This window comes from Anomaloglossus baeobatrachus, chromosome 2 (genome assembly GCF_048569485.1).
Source record: "Anomaloglossus baeobatrachus isolate aAnoBae1 chromosome 2, aAnoBae1.hap1, whole genome shotgun sequence".
NCBI classification, from domain to species: domain Eukaryota; kingdom Metazoa; phylum Chordata; class Amphibia; order Anura; family Aromobatidae; genus Anomaloglossus; species Anomaloglossus baeobatrachus.
This window is the reverse complement of record NC_134354.1, coordinates 769,933,026-769,949,428: the sequence shown is the minus strand read 5'-3', so window position 1 is coordinate 769,949,428 and position 16,403 is coordinate 769,933,026. Positions and strand designations below refer to the sequence as shown.

Below are 16,403 nucleotides of genomic sequence, written 5' to 3'. Positions count from 1 at the left end.
CCGGCGGTTGCGGCAGCGGCTCCCTGTGCCTGGCGGTTGCGGCGGCAGCTCCCTGTGCCCGGCGGATGCGGCGGCAGCTCCCTGTGCCCGGTTGCAGCTCCCTGTGCCCAGCGGTTGCGGCGGCAGCTCCCTGTGCCCGGCGGTTGCGGCGGCGGCTCCCTGTGACCGGCGGTTGCGGCGGCAGCTCCCTGTGCCTGGCGGTTGCGGCGGCGGCTCCCTGTGACCGGCGGTGGCTCCCTGTGCCCGGCGGCTCCATGCCCGGCTCCCTGTTCCCGGCAGTTACGGCGGCGGTTCCCTGTGCCCGACGGCGGCTCCCTGTGCCCAGCGGCGGCTCCGTGCCCGGCGGCGGCTCCGTGCCCGGCGGCTACCTGTGCCCGGCGGCGGCTGCTCCTCTCTGTGCCCGGCGGCTCCCTGTGCCCAGCGGCGGCGGCTCCCTGTGCCCGGCGGCTCCGTGCCCGGCAGCTCCCTGTGCCCAGCGGCGAAGGCGGCTGCTCCTCTCTGTGCCCGGCGGCGGCTGCTCCTCTCTGTGCCTCCTCTCTGTGCCCGCAACCACCTCCAGCGCTCTGTGATCCCAGCCTCCCCCAGTTCTCTAACTACCTCCAAGCTCATCCGAGTCTGCCTGTGCCCCCAGTGCTCTGTGCCCCTCTTTCTCCCCAGTGTTCTGTGCCCCCCCAGTCTCCCCAGTGTTCTGTGCCCCCCAATGTGTTCTGTGCCTCCCCCCAGTCTCCCCAGTGACATGTGCCCCCAGTCTCTCCAGTGATCTGTGCCCCCCCCAGTGTTCTGTGCCCCCCCCCAGTCTCCCTAGTGATCTATGCACCCCTAGTGATCTGTGCTCCCGTCTCCCCAGTGATCTGTGCCCCCCTAGTCTCCCCAGTGATCTGTGCCCCCCCAGTCTCCCCAGTGATCTGTGCCCCCCCCAGTCTCCCCAGTGATCTGTGCCCCCCCCCCCAGTCTCCCCAGTGATCTCTGTGCCCTGAGCCTCTCCCAGTTCTGTCTGTGCCTTCAGCCTCTCCCATTCTTCTCTGTGCCATCTGTGTCCCCAGCGTCCCCCTGATTTGTCTGTGCCTCCAGCCTCTCCCATCATTCTCTGTTCCCCCAGGGCTCTCTGTGTCCCTCCGGCATCCCCCAGGGCTGTTTGCCCCCGGCTATTTATATAACCCCAGCAATGTTTGTACCCCCCAGCTATGTCTGTGTAACCCAGTGATGTGTATATACCCCCAGTGACGTCTGTGCCGCCCAGTGATGTATGTACCCCCAGTGACGTCTATGCCCTGCTGCTTCCCTAGTGATGTATATTCCTCCCAGCCCTCCCCAGCAATGTTTATGCCCCCCCAGCTATGTTTGTGCTCCCCATCAATGATGTATGTATCCCCCAGTGATGTATGTACCCCCCAATGATGTCTATGCCCCCAGCCTCCCCAGTGATCTATATTCCTCCCAACCCTCCCCTGTGATGTATATACAGCAGTACCAGCCAACTCAAACCTGGAAAAGCAGTTGTGAAAAGCAAAAAGATCAATATCTCCTAATATTACAGCTGCACCAAAGAGTAGAAGCTCCAGCTGCCACAGTGAGTTAATTGTTTGACCAAATATATTAGGGTAATTTTCAAGTTGATAATTTTGTGCGGCCCCCGAAGGTTGGTAAAAATTTCCAAATGGCCCCCGGCATAAAAAAGGTTCCCCACTCCTGCTGTAGAGGTATCACTATTTAGAGCAAACTCGGCAAGAGGCAGAAACTCCACCTAGTCTTCCTGATTAGCGGAAACAAAACATCTCAAATACTGTTCTATCTCTTGGTTAATCCTCTCTGTTTGCCCATTAAGGTGGTGTCACACACAGCGACAACGACAACGACGTCGCTGCTACGTCACCATTTTCTGTGACACCCAACAAACCCCCTTTCACTCACGGGCGAGGAGTGCCGCTCGAGAAACCCCCGGGATCCGGCCCACAGCTCGAGCCACCACTGAGCAGCAACCGCCGGACCCGAGCAGAAGGGGTGAGCGTAGTGTGCTGACACCCTCCTCCCCGCCCGCGACATTTGTTTATAGGTAAACCTTCCAGCGCACTGTCTTCAGCATCCTGAATGTGCTGCCTGAGATTTAACACCAGAGAACAAACCACCACCCCCTCACTAAGAATCTTAACTGGATTTTTGGCCCTGAACTCTGGGACAAAGGTAAGGCGCAAAGTATCAGCCTTGACGTTCTTAGATCCAGGGAGATAAGTAATGACAAAATCAAACCAAGATAAAAAAGGCTCCATGGAGCCTGTCTGGTGTTTAGGCACTTAGCAGCATCAATACACAACAGGTTCTTATGATCAGTAAAGACAGTCGCCCTATGTTTTGCCCCCCCAACCAATGTTTCCATTCCTCAAAGGCTCCTTTAACCACCAGAAGTTCTCTCCCATCCCTTTAGAGGAAGTGTGGCACCCTGGCCTAGCCAGGTCGTCACAGATAACATACAAACACCCCACCCCCACTAGACAGGGACAACAGCCAAACACAAAACCCTTGTTGCCTCCCTCCAGGGTCTGATGTCCACACCAGTTGGGGCGGAGCTAAGTGGTTGGCCCCACCCACCGAGGAGTTCACAGGCCTGGAGGCGGGAAAAGTGACAGAAAGAATTTGGAGTTTGAAGTGAGAGGAGTAAACACTTGGGTGTCTGGGTTTGTGGCCCAGGCACTAACAGCAAGGTTGGCAGACGGTGGTGGCCGTCTGCAGGAGTGGTGGAGCAACGCGGAACCGTAGGACCGGGGAGCGAAGTGAAGCCAGCACACACAGGCAGGGCCATCGGACCCCGACCAGGCTTGGAGCCGCTGTCAATAGTCAGATCCGAATGTGACTGGAACCCCAGGGGTTTCACAACAGCAAAAGTCCCGATTGAAGGCAACCGCCCACACTGTGAGGGTATACAGCTACCGCCTAAGGCTAGAGACCCAATGGCCAGCGTCTGCGGGCAAACGGGCTCCTCCGGTACCCATACACCGGGGAGCGGACTACCATTGGGAATCCATAGTAGTCAGAAAGAGGTGCAAGGTACAGGGAAAGACAGCCACCATCACCTGTCCGAGGAGAGACACTGCAGCCGGCTGCGGGACCCGTCCATCCAGCCGTTTGGTTTACCGAGGACTTTGTACCTTTCTTGCTGAGTGAGTACACCCGTGCCATCCGGCACCACACTGCGCTGTCCCTGCAACCCTGCACCTCACCAACCCTGCCTCCCCGTCACATCATCAGGCCCCGGGACCACTGACCCCTACCCACAGAGGGGGAAAACAACATCCCAGCTGCTCCCTACCATCGCTCCCGGGATCCCCGTCACCAGCAGCGGTGGTGCCCATCTTCACCACGACCCGTGGGTGGCGTCACGGACTAAATTCCCCAAACCAACCACCCCTTTCACTCACGGGCGAGGGGCGCCACTCAAGTCCCCGGATCCGGCCCACCGCTCGAGCCACCGAGCAGCTATCGCAGCAGCGCCGGACCCGAGCGTTAGCGAGCGCAGCGCAGTGACGTCCTCTCCGCCCGCGACAGAAGCGTCTACCTCAACAATGAAAGGCAGATCGACCACAGGTTGACTGAAAACAGGACTCTTAGGAAAAAGCTGTCTTGAGAGCCAAAAAAGCATTTACTGCCTTGGCTGACCAAGAAGAAAAGTCTGTTGCCTTCTAAGTCATGTCAATTAAAGACTTGGCCATTACCAAAAAGTTATAAATGAACTTCTGATGAAAATTTGCAAAGTGAAGAAATCTCTGCAACGCTTTCAGGTTGCTTGGTTGAAACTAATCAAGGACTGTTTGCACCTTGACGGGGTCCATCTGAAACTAAAATACAGAAACCAAGGATCCTAAGAATTGGACCTATTACTGACATTTCTCTAGTTAAGAAAATATATGATTGTCATGTAGAACCTGGAGAACATACCTGATATGCCACGATGTTCCTCCTGAGTGTGTGAGTAAATCAATATGTCACCCGGGTAAATTACCACAAATCTACCCAAAGAGAGTGAAATAAATCAGTTGTGAAATTTTGAAAGACCAAGCATTGGTTAACCTGAACGACCAAATCTTCAAAATTACCTTCAGCTGTATTGAATGCGGTCTTCCATTCAGCACCATGACGAATGCGAATAAGGTTACATGTACCGCTCAATTCAAGTTTGGAAAACCAATCTGCTCCAGATAATTGGTTAATAATGTCAGGTTTGAGGGGCAAAGGGCAGTTTGCGAACAGTGATTTTATTAATCTTTCTAAAATCCAAGCACGGACACAACCCTTCATCTTTTTTTTTATTTTTTCTTAACAAAAAACAAACAAACCCATGGCAATTAGAAAGGCTCTTTTGAATATACTCTTTCAAGACTTCCCTCTCTAGAAGAGAGAGGTAAACAAATGGGTTTTAAGCATTTTAGCTCCTGGTATGAAGTAACATATTTTCCGGTTTGTAAGATGCCCTTTTTTTCCTCCAAAACTGGGGGAGGGTGTGTCTTACAAACCACATATGGCTTACCGGGGTGGCAGAGGCAGCGATACTGTGGGCTCGTGGGGTGTCATGGCGGCAGGCGCCATTGATCTGCCGGCAGCCTCGGAGAAGGGAGTGTCGCGGCTCAAGAGGGTCAGTGGAGCATCAGTGATACTTCAGGTACTGGGGTGTCGTAGCAAGCGCCATTGATCTGCAGGAGGACCACGGGCTGCTTTGAACCACTGGCTGTTGACGCGATGGACTTCGAGAAAATGGCCGCGAATGCCAATCTGCGAATGTTACATAGTTACTAAGGTTGAAAAAAGACCTAGGTCCATCTAGTACAACCTTCCTCCACCAGTTCAATGTGCCAGCCTTTTTGTTGAAGTCAATCGCATGAACAGCCGGTGATTCAATGGAGCCCGCACTCCGCCGGCAGATCCATGGTTCTTGCTGCCGTGACATCTAATGAGCCTGCAGTATTACCAACCCTCCGATGCTGCACACTGACCCTCTTGAGCTGTGACATCCCCCCCTCCAAGCCCGCCAGCAGATCAATGGCGCCCCCTGCCGTGATACCCTACGAGCCCATAGTATCGCTAACCCTCCGTTGCCACACAGTGACTCTCCTGAGCCATGACAGCCCCTCCTCTGAGCCTGTAGCATCGGCTACCCTGCCTCCTGTGACCTTCCTGAGCCGCTCCACCACAGCTGCTCCCCCCTGGTAAGATGCACTAGGATTATAAGATAGACCCTCTTTTTTCCTATTTTCCTCTTTTAAATTTGGGGGTGTCTTACAAACGAAAAATATGATAGCACAATTATTTTACTTATACGGTGGAAGACTTCACACTCAGTCTCAGAAAAAACTTCCCAAACGTGCTGAATAAATTCTGGAAGGCGAGTCCTCATGGAAAGTTCTCGACAGACATAAAGGAAAAGCAAGAAACATCCCATGATCAAATCTCTTGAGTCTCCTAATTGATTGCAGGATTGTGCCTAATTAACCATGGCTGACCTAACACTAAAGGGTGCTTTACACGCTGCAACATCGCTAGCAATTGCTAGCGATGTCGAGCGCGATAGCACCCGCCCCGTCGTACGTGCGACATTTGGTGATCGCTGCCGTAGCGAACATTATTGCTACGGCAGCGTCACACGCACATACCTTGTCAACGACGTCGCTGTGACCGCCGAACAATCCCTCCTTCAAGGGGGAGGTGCGTTCGGCGTCACAGCGACGTCACTAAACGGCCGTCCAATAGAAGCGGAGGGGTCGAGATCAGCGGGACATAACATCCCGCCCACCTCCTTCCTTCCGCATAGCCGGTGGACGCAGGTACGGAGATGTTTGTCGTTCTTGCGGTGTCACACACAGCGATGTGTGCTGCCGCAGGAACGACGAACTACATCGTACCTGCAGCAGCAACAATATTAAGGAAAGGAGCGACGTGTCAACGATCACCGTTTTTGGACGATTTTGCGATCGTTGCTCCTTGGTGTCACGTGCTGCGATGTCGCTACCGGCGCCGGATGTGCGTCACTAACGACGTGACCCCGACGATATATCGGTAGCGATGTCGCAGCGTGTAAAGCAGCCTTAACGTTGCAGGTTGAGAAGGAAAAACCATGAATAAAATTGATTCAGTATGTAACAATCCTAATTTCATACATACAATCTCGACTTTCTTAGTTATGTGACTTTGTGAAAGAGGGGAGTTATTAATTGCCTAAACTTGCCGAGGGAAGATAAATCACATCAGCAGTTTCCAGAAAAATCATAATCAATTAGATTAAAAAATAAAACCACACTTAATTTACAAGGATACCTGTTAGAAAAAGCTGGATGCTTGTACAAGAGATAATCTCAGACTCTCGGAACCTGCATCTCTATATTTACAGTTTCCTCCTTTTTTTTAAAGACATTCAGCATTATATTTGAAAGATTGAGCCACAATGTGACCTGAAGGTGCTCAGTATAAACAAAAATGAGCTGATGTTCCGAGTTTTGTATCTCCTTTGGGATCTCTGCAAGCATCGATTTGCATAGGTTCACTGGGCTCAACTACCGGTAATAGCGAGGGAGATGCAACTTTAATACCTTTAAATGTGTCTCTATCTCTCAGGTGTCAATCTAAATGAACAACAAGTGTCATAGCCTCCTCCAGGAAGGAATGTAGATCCTCATATCCTTAATCTAATCTGAACGTCCCTGGCAGAACTGACCCTGAAGAACGTGGTCATTCCAGGAGATCTCCACTGTGCAGCGTCTAAACTCTATGCAATAGTCTTCAGCTTTACAACATCCCTGAACCAATTTACGGATCTTGGATTCAGCCACAGAACATTGTCAGGGTCATCATAAATGAGGCCAAAAGTCAACAGAGGACAACAGGCAAAGAAATGCCCAAATCTGTGGATCACCATGGAGTAAAAACAATACAATGCCCACTCGGTGATTCTCGGAACCCAAATAAATCAGGATGTAGGTGAAAATATAATTTACACGAGGCAAAAAAAGTTGACAAGTTACCGTATTTTTAGGATTATAAGACACTTTTCCTCCAAAAAATTTGGGAGGAAAATGTGGGGTGCGTCTTAAAATCTGAATATAGCTTACCAAGAGGTGAATTGGCGGGGGGCTGTCTGTGCGGCTTTGTGTGTGCGGGTGGCCCGCAGGGTGCCTGTCGGTGCATGCGAGCGACCAGCAGGGTGCCTGGCGGTGCGTGCAGGCGGCGAGGTGACTGTCGATGCGGGAGCCGGGTGCCTGTCAGTACCGGTGACTGGCCGCCTCTCCGTGTGGGTGGGCGGGCGGCCTGCTGGCAACCACTCTGTGCGGCTGGATGGGCGGACGGGTGGCTGTGCTGGCAGCAGTGGCTGTGTGGTGGGTGTCCTAGTTTGTTCGCGGTCCCGGCTTCAAATGATGGCGCCGAGAGTCAGCGCGTGCACAGATGGAGCTCTTGGATGAGAACTCCATCTGTGCACGTGTGGCGCCCTGGACAAGCCAGGTCGTCACAGGTACTACACCAACACACCCCACACCCTGGTTAGGCACACCGAAGACAAACACAAAATCCTTGTTGCTTTCCTCCAGGGGCTGATGTCCACACCAGGGGGTGGGCCAGGCGGTTGGTCCCGCCAACCGAGGAGTTCACAGTCCTGGAGGCGGGAAAAGAGTCAGTTTGGAGTTGGAGTTCAAGTAGAGTGAGAGTTGAAGAAGTGAAGTAGTAAGAGAGGAGACTGAAGGCGTCCGGGTGTGTGGCCCGGACAGAACAGCAAGGTTGGCAGACGGTGGTGACCGTCTGCAGGAGAGGCTGATTAGAGTAAACCATAAGGACCGTGGACGGGCAGTGGCCCAGCGGTACCGGATCGGGGAGCAAAGAGAAGCCAGCACCATCCGGCAGGGCTTACGGACCCCGACCAGGCTAGGAGTCGCCGTTAAACTGGTCAAATCCGTTAGCGAAGGGAACCTCCGGGGTTTCCCAGCAGTCAAGACCCAATTGAAGGCAACAGCTCACACCGTGAAGGGAAACACAGTCACCGCCAAGGCTACAGTTCCCAGGGCCAGAGCCTGCGGGCAAAAGGGGCTCCCTCAGCCTCCATCCAAGCTGGGGAGCGGGTTACCGGTGGGAACCCATTGGAACCGTAAACACAACACAGGTGCAGGGAAAGGCAGTCACCATCAACCTACCGGGGGAACTACCGCAACTGTCTGTGGGACCCGTCCATCCAGCCGTTTGTTTGACCAGAGACTCCGTGTGAATTACTGGCTGAGTGAGTACCACCGTGCCGTGCGGCACCGCGCTGCCCCCGCGACCCTGCACCTCACCAGGCCCCGTAACCCGCCTGCCATCCATCCCTACCCCTCACCGGGCCCCGGGACAACCGACCCCCCCTACCCATGGAGGGGAGAACCAACATCCAAGCTGCTCCCTGTCATCTCTCCCGGGATCCCCGTCCAGAGCAGCGGTGGTGTCACAACCTCACCACAACCGTGGGTGGCGTCACGGACAATATCCCTAAACCAAACCACCCCCTTTCACTCACGGGCGAGGAGCGCCGCTCGAGTCCCCAGGATCCGGCCCACCGCTCGAGCCACCACCAAGCAGCAGCAGCTGGACCCAAGCAGTGGGTGAGCGCAGCGTCCCCTCCTCCGCCTGCGACACACGCGCCGCTCCGGGCACCATTTTTTTTTAGTCCGGACCACAGACAGACTGTGACAATCGCAACACTGGCCTGCTCCACCACACAACCACTGCAGCTTCCGCTGCCACCACTGACCCGCCACCACCGCAGCCACCACTGACCTGCCACCACTGACCCACCACCACCACTGACCTGCCACCACTGACCCACCACCACCACTGACCTGCCACCACTGACCCGCCATCACCACTGACCTGCCACCACTGACCCGCCATCACCACTGACCTGCCACCACTGACCCGCCATCACCACTGACCTGCCACCACTGACCCGTCATCACCACTGACCTGCCACCACTGACCCACCACCACCACTGACCTGCCACCACTGACCCGCCACCACCGCAGCCACCACTGACCTGCCACCACTGACCCGCCGCCGCCGCAGCCACCACAGACCCGCTGCCAGCACAGCCTCTGCCTCCTGTGACCTCGCTCCACCACCGCTGCTGCCCTCCTCCGGTAAGACAACACCGGAGTATAAAACAGACCCCATTTTTTTTTTACCTTTTTTTTTATCTCTAAATTTGGGGTGCGTCTTGTAAAACGAAAAAATGCGGTTCTTCTGTTCCCTTCTAAGCAAACTGGTAACTTTACCTTGGGTTCATTTGAGATACTCTGTTGGCCCAAGACATTTGGAGCAAGTGAACATGCAAACTGTTATTGTAGCTTGAGATATATATATATATATATATATATATATATAGCTTGATAACATTTGTAATTGTGTGGCCAAGGGGTTAACTGGATCCATGCTGCCGCCCCAGAGCACGCTGAGGGCCGGCTATAATGTTAGGAACATAAACACTCTCACACACATATTATGGTGCCCTATAGACTGTCACACATTATGATGCCCCGCAGTGCTCTTCACAGTGACTCCCTGCACAATATGATGCCCCCACAATTACCCCCACACATTATGATGCCCCGCAGTGCTCTTCACAGTGACTCCCTGCACAATATGATACCCCCACAATTACCCCCACACATTATGATGCCCCGCAGTGCTCTTCACAGTGACTCCCTGCACAATATGATGCCCCCACAATTACCCCCACACATTATGATACCCGCAGTGCTCTTCACAGTGACTCCCTGCACAATATGATGCCCCCACAATTACCCCCACACATTACGATGCTACACAGTACCCCTCACACATTATGATGCCCCGCAGTGCTCTTCACAGTGACTCCCTGCACAATATGATGCCCCCACAATTACCCCCACACATTATGATGCCCCGCAGTGCTCTTCACAGTGACTCCCTGCACAATATGATACCCGCACAATTACCCCCACACATTATGATGCCCCGCAGTGCTCTTCACAGTGACTCCCTGCACAATATGATGCCCCCACAATTACCCCCACACATTATGATGCTACACAGTACCCCCCACACATTATGATGCCCCGCAGTGCTCTTCACAGTGACTCCCTGCACAATATGATGCCCCCACAATTACCCCCACACATTATGATGCTACACAGTACCCCTCACACATTATGATGCCCCGCAGTGCTCTTCACAGTGACTCCCTGCACAATATGATGCCCCCACAATTACCCCCACACATTATGATGCTACACAGTACCCCTCACACATTATGATGCCCCGCAGTGCTCTTCACAGTGACTTTCTGTACAATATGATGCCCCCACAATTGCCCCCACACATTATGATTCTCACACAGATACACCTCAAACATGATGCCCCCACACATTTTGTTTCCCTCACCTTGCACCTGACACATTAGGATGCCCCCATTCTGACCCTCATGCATGATGACAGCAGCATAATGTAGGGGCAGGGAGCCTGGTTCCAGGGCTGTGTCACTTAGACCAGGGTTCCCCAACTTCAGTCTTTGGTGCATGTTTTCAGGATTTCCTTAGTATTGCACAAATCTACACAGGTGATGATTCCAACACCTGTGCAATGCTAAGGAAATCCTGAAAACATGCACCATTGGTGGGTGAGGACTGGAGTTGGGGAACACTAACTTAGACTATGTGCTGTAGTTTCAATACCAAGGTCTCACATGCAGGCCAGTCAAGATAATCTATGTAACCCCACCCTCCCCACTGACTGGTAGCTTTCTGCCTATGCACAGTGTAGACAGGAAGCTAACAATCTGGACTGAGTGTGGGGTTATACACAGCTCAGCATTCTGAACACTGCTACAGAGACAACAAGGATTCTATCAAAACTGCACCAAGCAGTCCAGGAAGTAATACATCACTGGAATCAGGCTCTCAGCCCCTACATCATGCTGCTGTCAGATTACATAGCAAAAACCTGCTGACAGATTCCTTTTAATATATACCGTGTCCATTATACCCAGTCCGTTGGAGCCATTTTTCCAAAGCTGAACCTTCATGACCCTAGATTTGCTCAGCTCTTCGGCTCTTCAATATTTCATGCTCTCCTGACCTGTTTTCCGCTCTAAAAGCTGCAGTGTGAAAAATCACCCGTATATCCACAGGGGGACAAATTTAGCACGCACATAAAAAAAAATTAAAAAAAATACAGAATTTGTTGTTTCATCCTCACACAGCCTGAAAATACAAAAAAAATAATTCTAAAAAGCCGATCTGTGCTGTAATTTCTCCCACTCTCTATAAGGACACATGGTAATATAGCGCTCAGCAGTGCAGAAGAGCGCTGCTGCCATCTAGTGGCTGAGTAACATAATGCAGGCTGTTTTGGTTTCCTTTCCTAAAACCAAAAAAAAAATTCAAAACTAATTATTTCTATTTTTTTTTACATTTTGGATATGCCCGAGCACTAGCTCATAGCTGGGTAATTGCACTTTTAATATTCTGTAATTTTATAATAATTTTTGGTTTTGTTAATAAAATTAATTAATTAATATTAAGATTCATTTTGACTTTACACATTCTGAAAAATGTATTTGCCAAAACATTGCACATTGGCATTTAACTAAGGCGGCAGCACTGTCTCCTTTTTTTTCTAGGCATTTTTCAGCCAATAGTCCTGATTTTAATAGGACTATATTACTAAGGGATTTAAAAAAAAGGGGGTGGGTATGCAAAGTTGCATTAAAGAGTGATTCCCAAGGGTGTTGTCGGATAGTGCTTGAAAAAACAAGCACTTTTGCAATTTACCTTCTATTAAAATTTGCTACCGATCTTGAGATATTAACACTTTTCTTTTGATTACAGCTCATTGCCTAGGAGACCGACCACCGCTGCTGTCTAATCTGTAAGGTATGCACTGAAGCTGGCTGGAATGAGGAGGTAACAGCGCGATCCAAGGTTCACACCACATTAAAAGCAGCGCTTACAAGCTTAAAAGAAAAGAGCTTGTAATTCATGTGCAAGTTCGGCCATAACTGCCAGACAGCAGCGGTGGTCGGTCTCCTAGGCAATAAGCTGTATACAAAAGAAAAGTGTTGATATCGGAAGAGTGGCTAAAAATTTTAACAAATAGTTAATTGCAAAATTGTTTGTTTTTACAAGGACCGTCCAACAATATCTGTTCGATGAAGATGGGAGTAACCCTTTAGAAGAAATGGGACAACGTGGACCCCAAAATCGGGAGTTGAAATATGGGTAAGTGTTGCAAGCGGGCAGCTACACTCAGCAGTGAGGGGCACTGTCACAGTGGGGTGGTATGAACATGGTGCAATACCTTATTTATCCTGTGATGGCACTGTAGGCAAACTGAACAATTGTTGCCCGGGTTTCCCACAGTTTAAACCCTATCACTGGAGGTCCTACCAAGGAGGGTATATTGGTTATTGTCAATGGACCTATCGAACAAGTAGGAATTGTCCAAAGTGGAGGACCTTTCTAATTCCATAACATTAGAACATATGATCCTATGATTCTATGAACTTGGTCTCCATAATTAGGGGTTCCGAGCCATGATCAGGAGATCCTGTACTAAGGGTTTCCTCAGCCTCAGTTAGAGGGTTTTCTCTATCACAAGAGGTTCCTCTTCATTATTAGGGGTTCCTCTTCATAATTAGATGTTCTCCTGCAATATTAAGGCTTCCTCTTCCATTATTAGGGATTCTATAGGTCGGGGTTCTTCTCAATCATTAAAAGTTCCTTCCCATAATCAGGGTTTTTTCTTCATCATTAGGAAATTTTTTGTCATTAGTAGAGGTTATCCTCCATAATTAGGAGATCTCCATAATTAGGGGATCTTCTCCATCATTAGGTGATCCTCATCATTATTAATTGTTCCTCTCTATTATTAGGTGTTCCTCTCCATTATTAGGTGGTCCTCTCCATCATTACGGGTTCCTCTCCATTATTGGGTGTCCTTCTCCATTATTAGGTGTTCCTCTCCATCATTCGGTATTCCTCTACATTATTAGGGGTTCCTCTCAATCATTAGGTGTTCCTCTCCATTATTGGGTGTCCTTCTCCATTATTAAATGTTCCTCTCCATTATTAGGTATTCCTCTCCATTATTAGGCGTTCCTCTCCATAATTAGGTGTTGTTCTCCATTATTGGGTGTCCCTCTCCATTATTAGGTGTCCCTCTCCATTATTAGGTGTTCCTCTCCATTATTAGGTGTCCTTCTCCATTTTTAGGTGTTCCTCTCCATCCATTTTTAGGTGTTCCTCTCCATCCATTTTTAGGTGTTCCTCTTCATTATTGGATGTTCCTCTCCATTATTGGGTGTCCTTCTCCATTATTAGGTGTAACTCTCCATTATTGGGTGTCATTCTCTATCATTAGGTGTTCCTATAAATTATTAGGGGCTCCTCTTGATCATCAGGTGTTCCTCTCCATCATTAGGTATCCCTCTCCATCATTAGGTGTTCATCTCCATCATTAGGTGTTCCTCTCCATTATTACGCGTTCCTCTCTATAATTTGGTGTCATTCTCCATCATTAGGTGTTCCTATCAATTATTACAGGTTTCCCTTGATTATTAGGTGGTACAGGTTTCCCTTGATTATTAGGTGGTCCTCTCCATTATTAGGTGTTCCTCTCCATTATTAGGTGTTCCTCTCCATCATTAGGTGTTCGTCTCCATTATTAGGTGTTCCTCTCCATTATTGGGTGTCCTTCTCCATTATTAGGTGTCCCTCTCCATCATTAGGTGTTCCTCTCTATCATTAGGTGTTCCTCTCCATTATTAGGTGTTCCTCTCCATTATTGGGTTTCCTTCTCCATTATCAGGTGTTCCTCTCCATCATTAGGTGTTCCTCTCCACCATTAGGTGTCCTTCTCCATTATTAGGTGTTCCTCTCCATCATTAGGTGTCCTTCTTCATCATTAGGTGTTCCTCTCCATCATTAGGTGTTCCTCTCCATTATTAGGTGTCCTTCTCCATTTTTAGGTGTTCCTCTCCATCCATTTTTAGGTGTTCCTGTTCATTATTGGGTGTTCCTCTCCATTATTGGGTGTCCTTTTCCATCATTAGGTGGTCCTCTCCATTATTAGGTGTTCCTCTCCATCATTAGGTGGTCCTCTCCATCATTAGGTGTTCCTCTCCATTATTAGTTGTTCCTCTCCATCATTAGGTGTTCCTCTCAATTATTAGGTGTCCCTCTCCATTATTGGGTTTCCTTCTCTATTATTAGGTGTTCCTCTCTATCCATTTTTAGGTGTTCCTCTCCATTATTGGGTGTCCTTCTCCATCATTAGATGTTCCTATAAATTATTAAGGGCTCCTCTTGATCATGAGGTGTTCCTCTCCATTATTAGATGTTCCTCTCTATTATTAGGAGTACCTCTCCATTATTAGGGATTCCTCTCAATTATTAAGGGGTTTTCTCCATCATTAAAGGCCCTGTCACACACAGAGATAAATCTGTGGTAGATCTGTGGTAGATCTGTGGTAGATCTGTGGTAGATCTGTGGTTGATCTGTGGTAGATCTGTGGCAGATCTGTGGTAGATCTGTGGCAGATCTGTGGCAGATCTGTGGCAGATCTGTGGTTGCAGTGAAATTGTGGACAATCAGTGCCAGGTTTGTGGCTGTGTACAAATGGAACAATATGTCCATGATTTCACTGCAACCACAGATCTGCCAAAGATTTATCTCTGTGTGTGACGGGGCCTTAAGAGTTCCTCTTCATCATTAGGGGTTCCTCTCTATTATTACAAGTTCCTCTTCACATTGGTAGACACAGACATAGGAGGCAGTCTAATAGCTCATCACAATGCACAAATCCACCAGGTTGTAGGTAGATGTGACCCCCATACCTCATGGGCCCATTGGGCATTTTTTACATTACTTTTTTGTGGCTGAGTTTTTTTCTTTAATTAGTGTGTTATCCTTTAAAGGGAAGGTGTCGTAAAAAAAAAACTTTTTCAATAACTGAAAAAATATAAAGTATTAATGTTTGTTTAAATAATATTATTTGTCTTTAATTGAGAATAAAAAAAAATAATAAAAGTTTGATATATTCCACTCATAAACACTAGGGGGAGCAGCTGCTGAAATCCTGCTGCAGAGCTACTGTAGAACTAGCTGACATTACAGCTGCAGTAAAAGTGGGCGGAGTCTGCTCTCCTGTGTGTGATGTTACAGCTCCCTGGGTGTTTCCAAAAGGATAAGAGAAAATTAAGTTTAGGATCACAGTGCGGAGAAATATTGTTGGTGAACACAGAGTGATCCTAATATGTCTAAAGTGTCACTAAGGCCAGCTGTATAGTGCTCCGCTGTATCTCGCGCTGCACTGTATCCCAATGCCGGACTGGCTGTTTCCCTATGCCCGTTGTTTTCCTATGCCCCGCTGGCTGTTTCCCTATGCCCACGCTGACTGTTTCCCTATGCCCCGCTGGCTGTTTCCCTATGCCCACACTGGCTGTTTTCCTTTGCCCCGCTGGCTGTTTCCCTATGCTTTGCTGACTGTTTCCCTATGCCCCGCTGGCTGTTTCCCTATGCCCTGCTGTTTCCCTATGCCCCGCTTTTTCACTATGCCCCGCTGTTTCCCTATGCCCAGGCTGACTGTTTCCCTATGCCCACGCTGACTGTTTCCCTATGCCCATGCTGGCTGTTTCCCTATGCCCCGCTGGCTGTTTCCCTATGCCCCGCTGGCTGTTTCTCTATGCCCCACTGGCTGTTTTCCTATGCCTTGCTGACTGTTTCCTTATGCCCCGCTGGCTGTTTCCCTATGCCCACGCTGACTGTTTCCTTATGCCCACGCTGACTTTTCCCTATGCCCACGCTGACTGTTTCGCTATGCCCACGCTGACTGTTTCGCTATGCCCACGCTGACTGTTTCCCTATGCCCCGCTGACTGTTTCCCTATGCCCCGCTGGCTGTTTCCCTATGCCCCGATACTGTTTCCCTATGCCCCGCTGACTGTTTCCCTATGCCCTGCTGATTGTTTCCCAATGCCCCGCTGTTTCCCTATGCTGGCTGTCTTCCTATGCCTCGCTGACTGATTCCCTGGTCCGAGGTGACATGCAGTGAGGAGGGGTGATCTGCAGCCTGAGCAGCACTGCACTACAGGTGTCATGCCGTGATCACCGCTTCCAGCCGCATGCACTCACCTCAGACCTGTGCCCCTGGCAGCCTGTCCTGTCAGCGATCACAGTACATAGCAGCGGAGGCCCGAGGTGAGCACACGCGGGGTGGGGGGGTGAGCAGCCATTCACAGCAGACGCTGTCTCTGTAATAAGTATAGGGTCGGAGTCCGACCATCACAGTGAATGCACAGGGGGGCTGCCATAAAGGAGGTGAGTAACTGTCGTTACACACAGCAGATCCAAGATGGCAGCCCCCAGTG

The 16,403-nt window shown here is 50.1% G+C and overlaps 1 protein-coding gene across 9 annotated transcripts in view; it reads left to right on the top strand.

Annotated features, from left to right (window-relative positions):
* DLG2 (discs large MAGUK scaffold protein 2) overlaps positions 1–16,403 on the top strand; it is a 1,610,676-nt gene that overhangs the window by 1,174,811 nt on the left and 419,462 nt on the right. For 8 of the 9 annotated variants that reach the window (XM_075337519.1, XM_075337520.1, XM_075337525.1 and 5 more), the window contains one exon: positions 12,163–12,255. The exons of the other annotated variant lie outside the window; for it this stretch is intronic. In XM_075337519.1, coding sequence (XP_075193634.1) covers positions 12,163–12,255 — 93 coding nt within the window. The remainder of the gene's footprint in view (positions 1–12,162; positions 12,256–16,403) is intronic. 9 annotated transcript variants of the gene reach the window in all.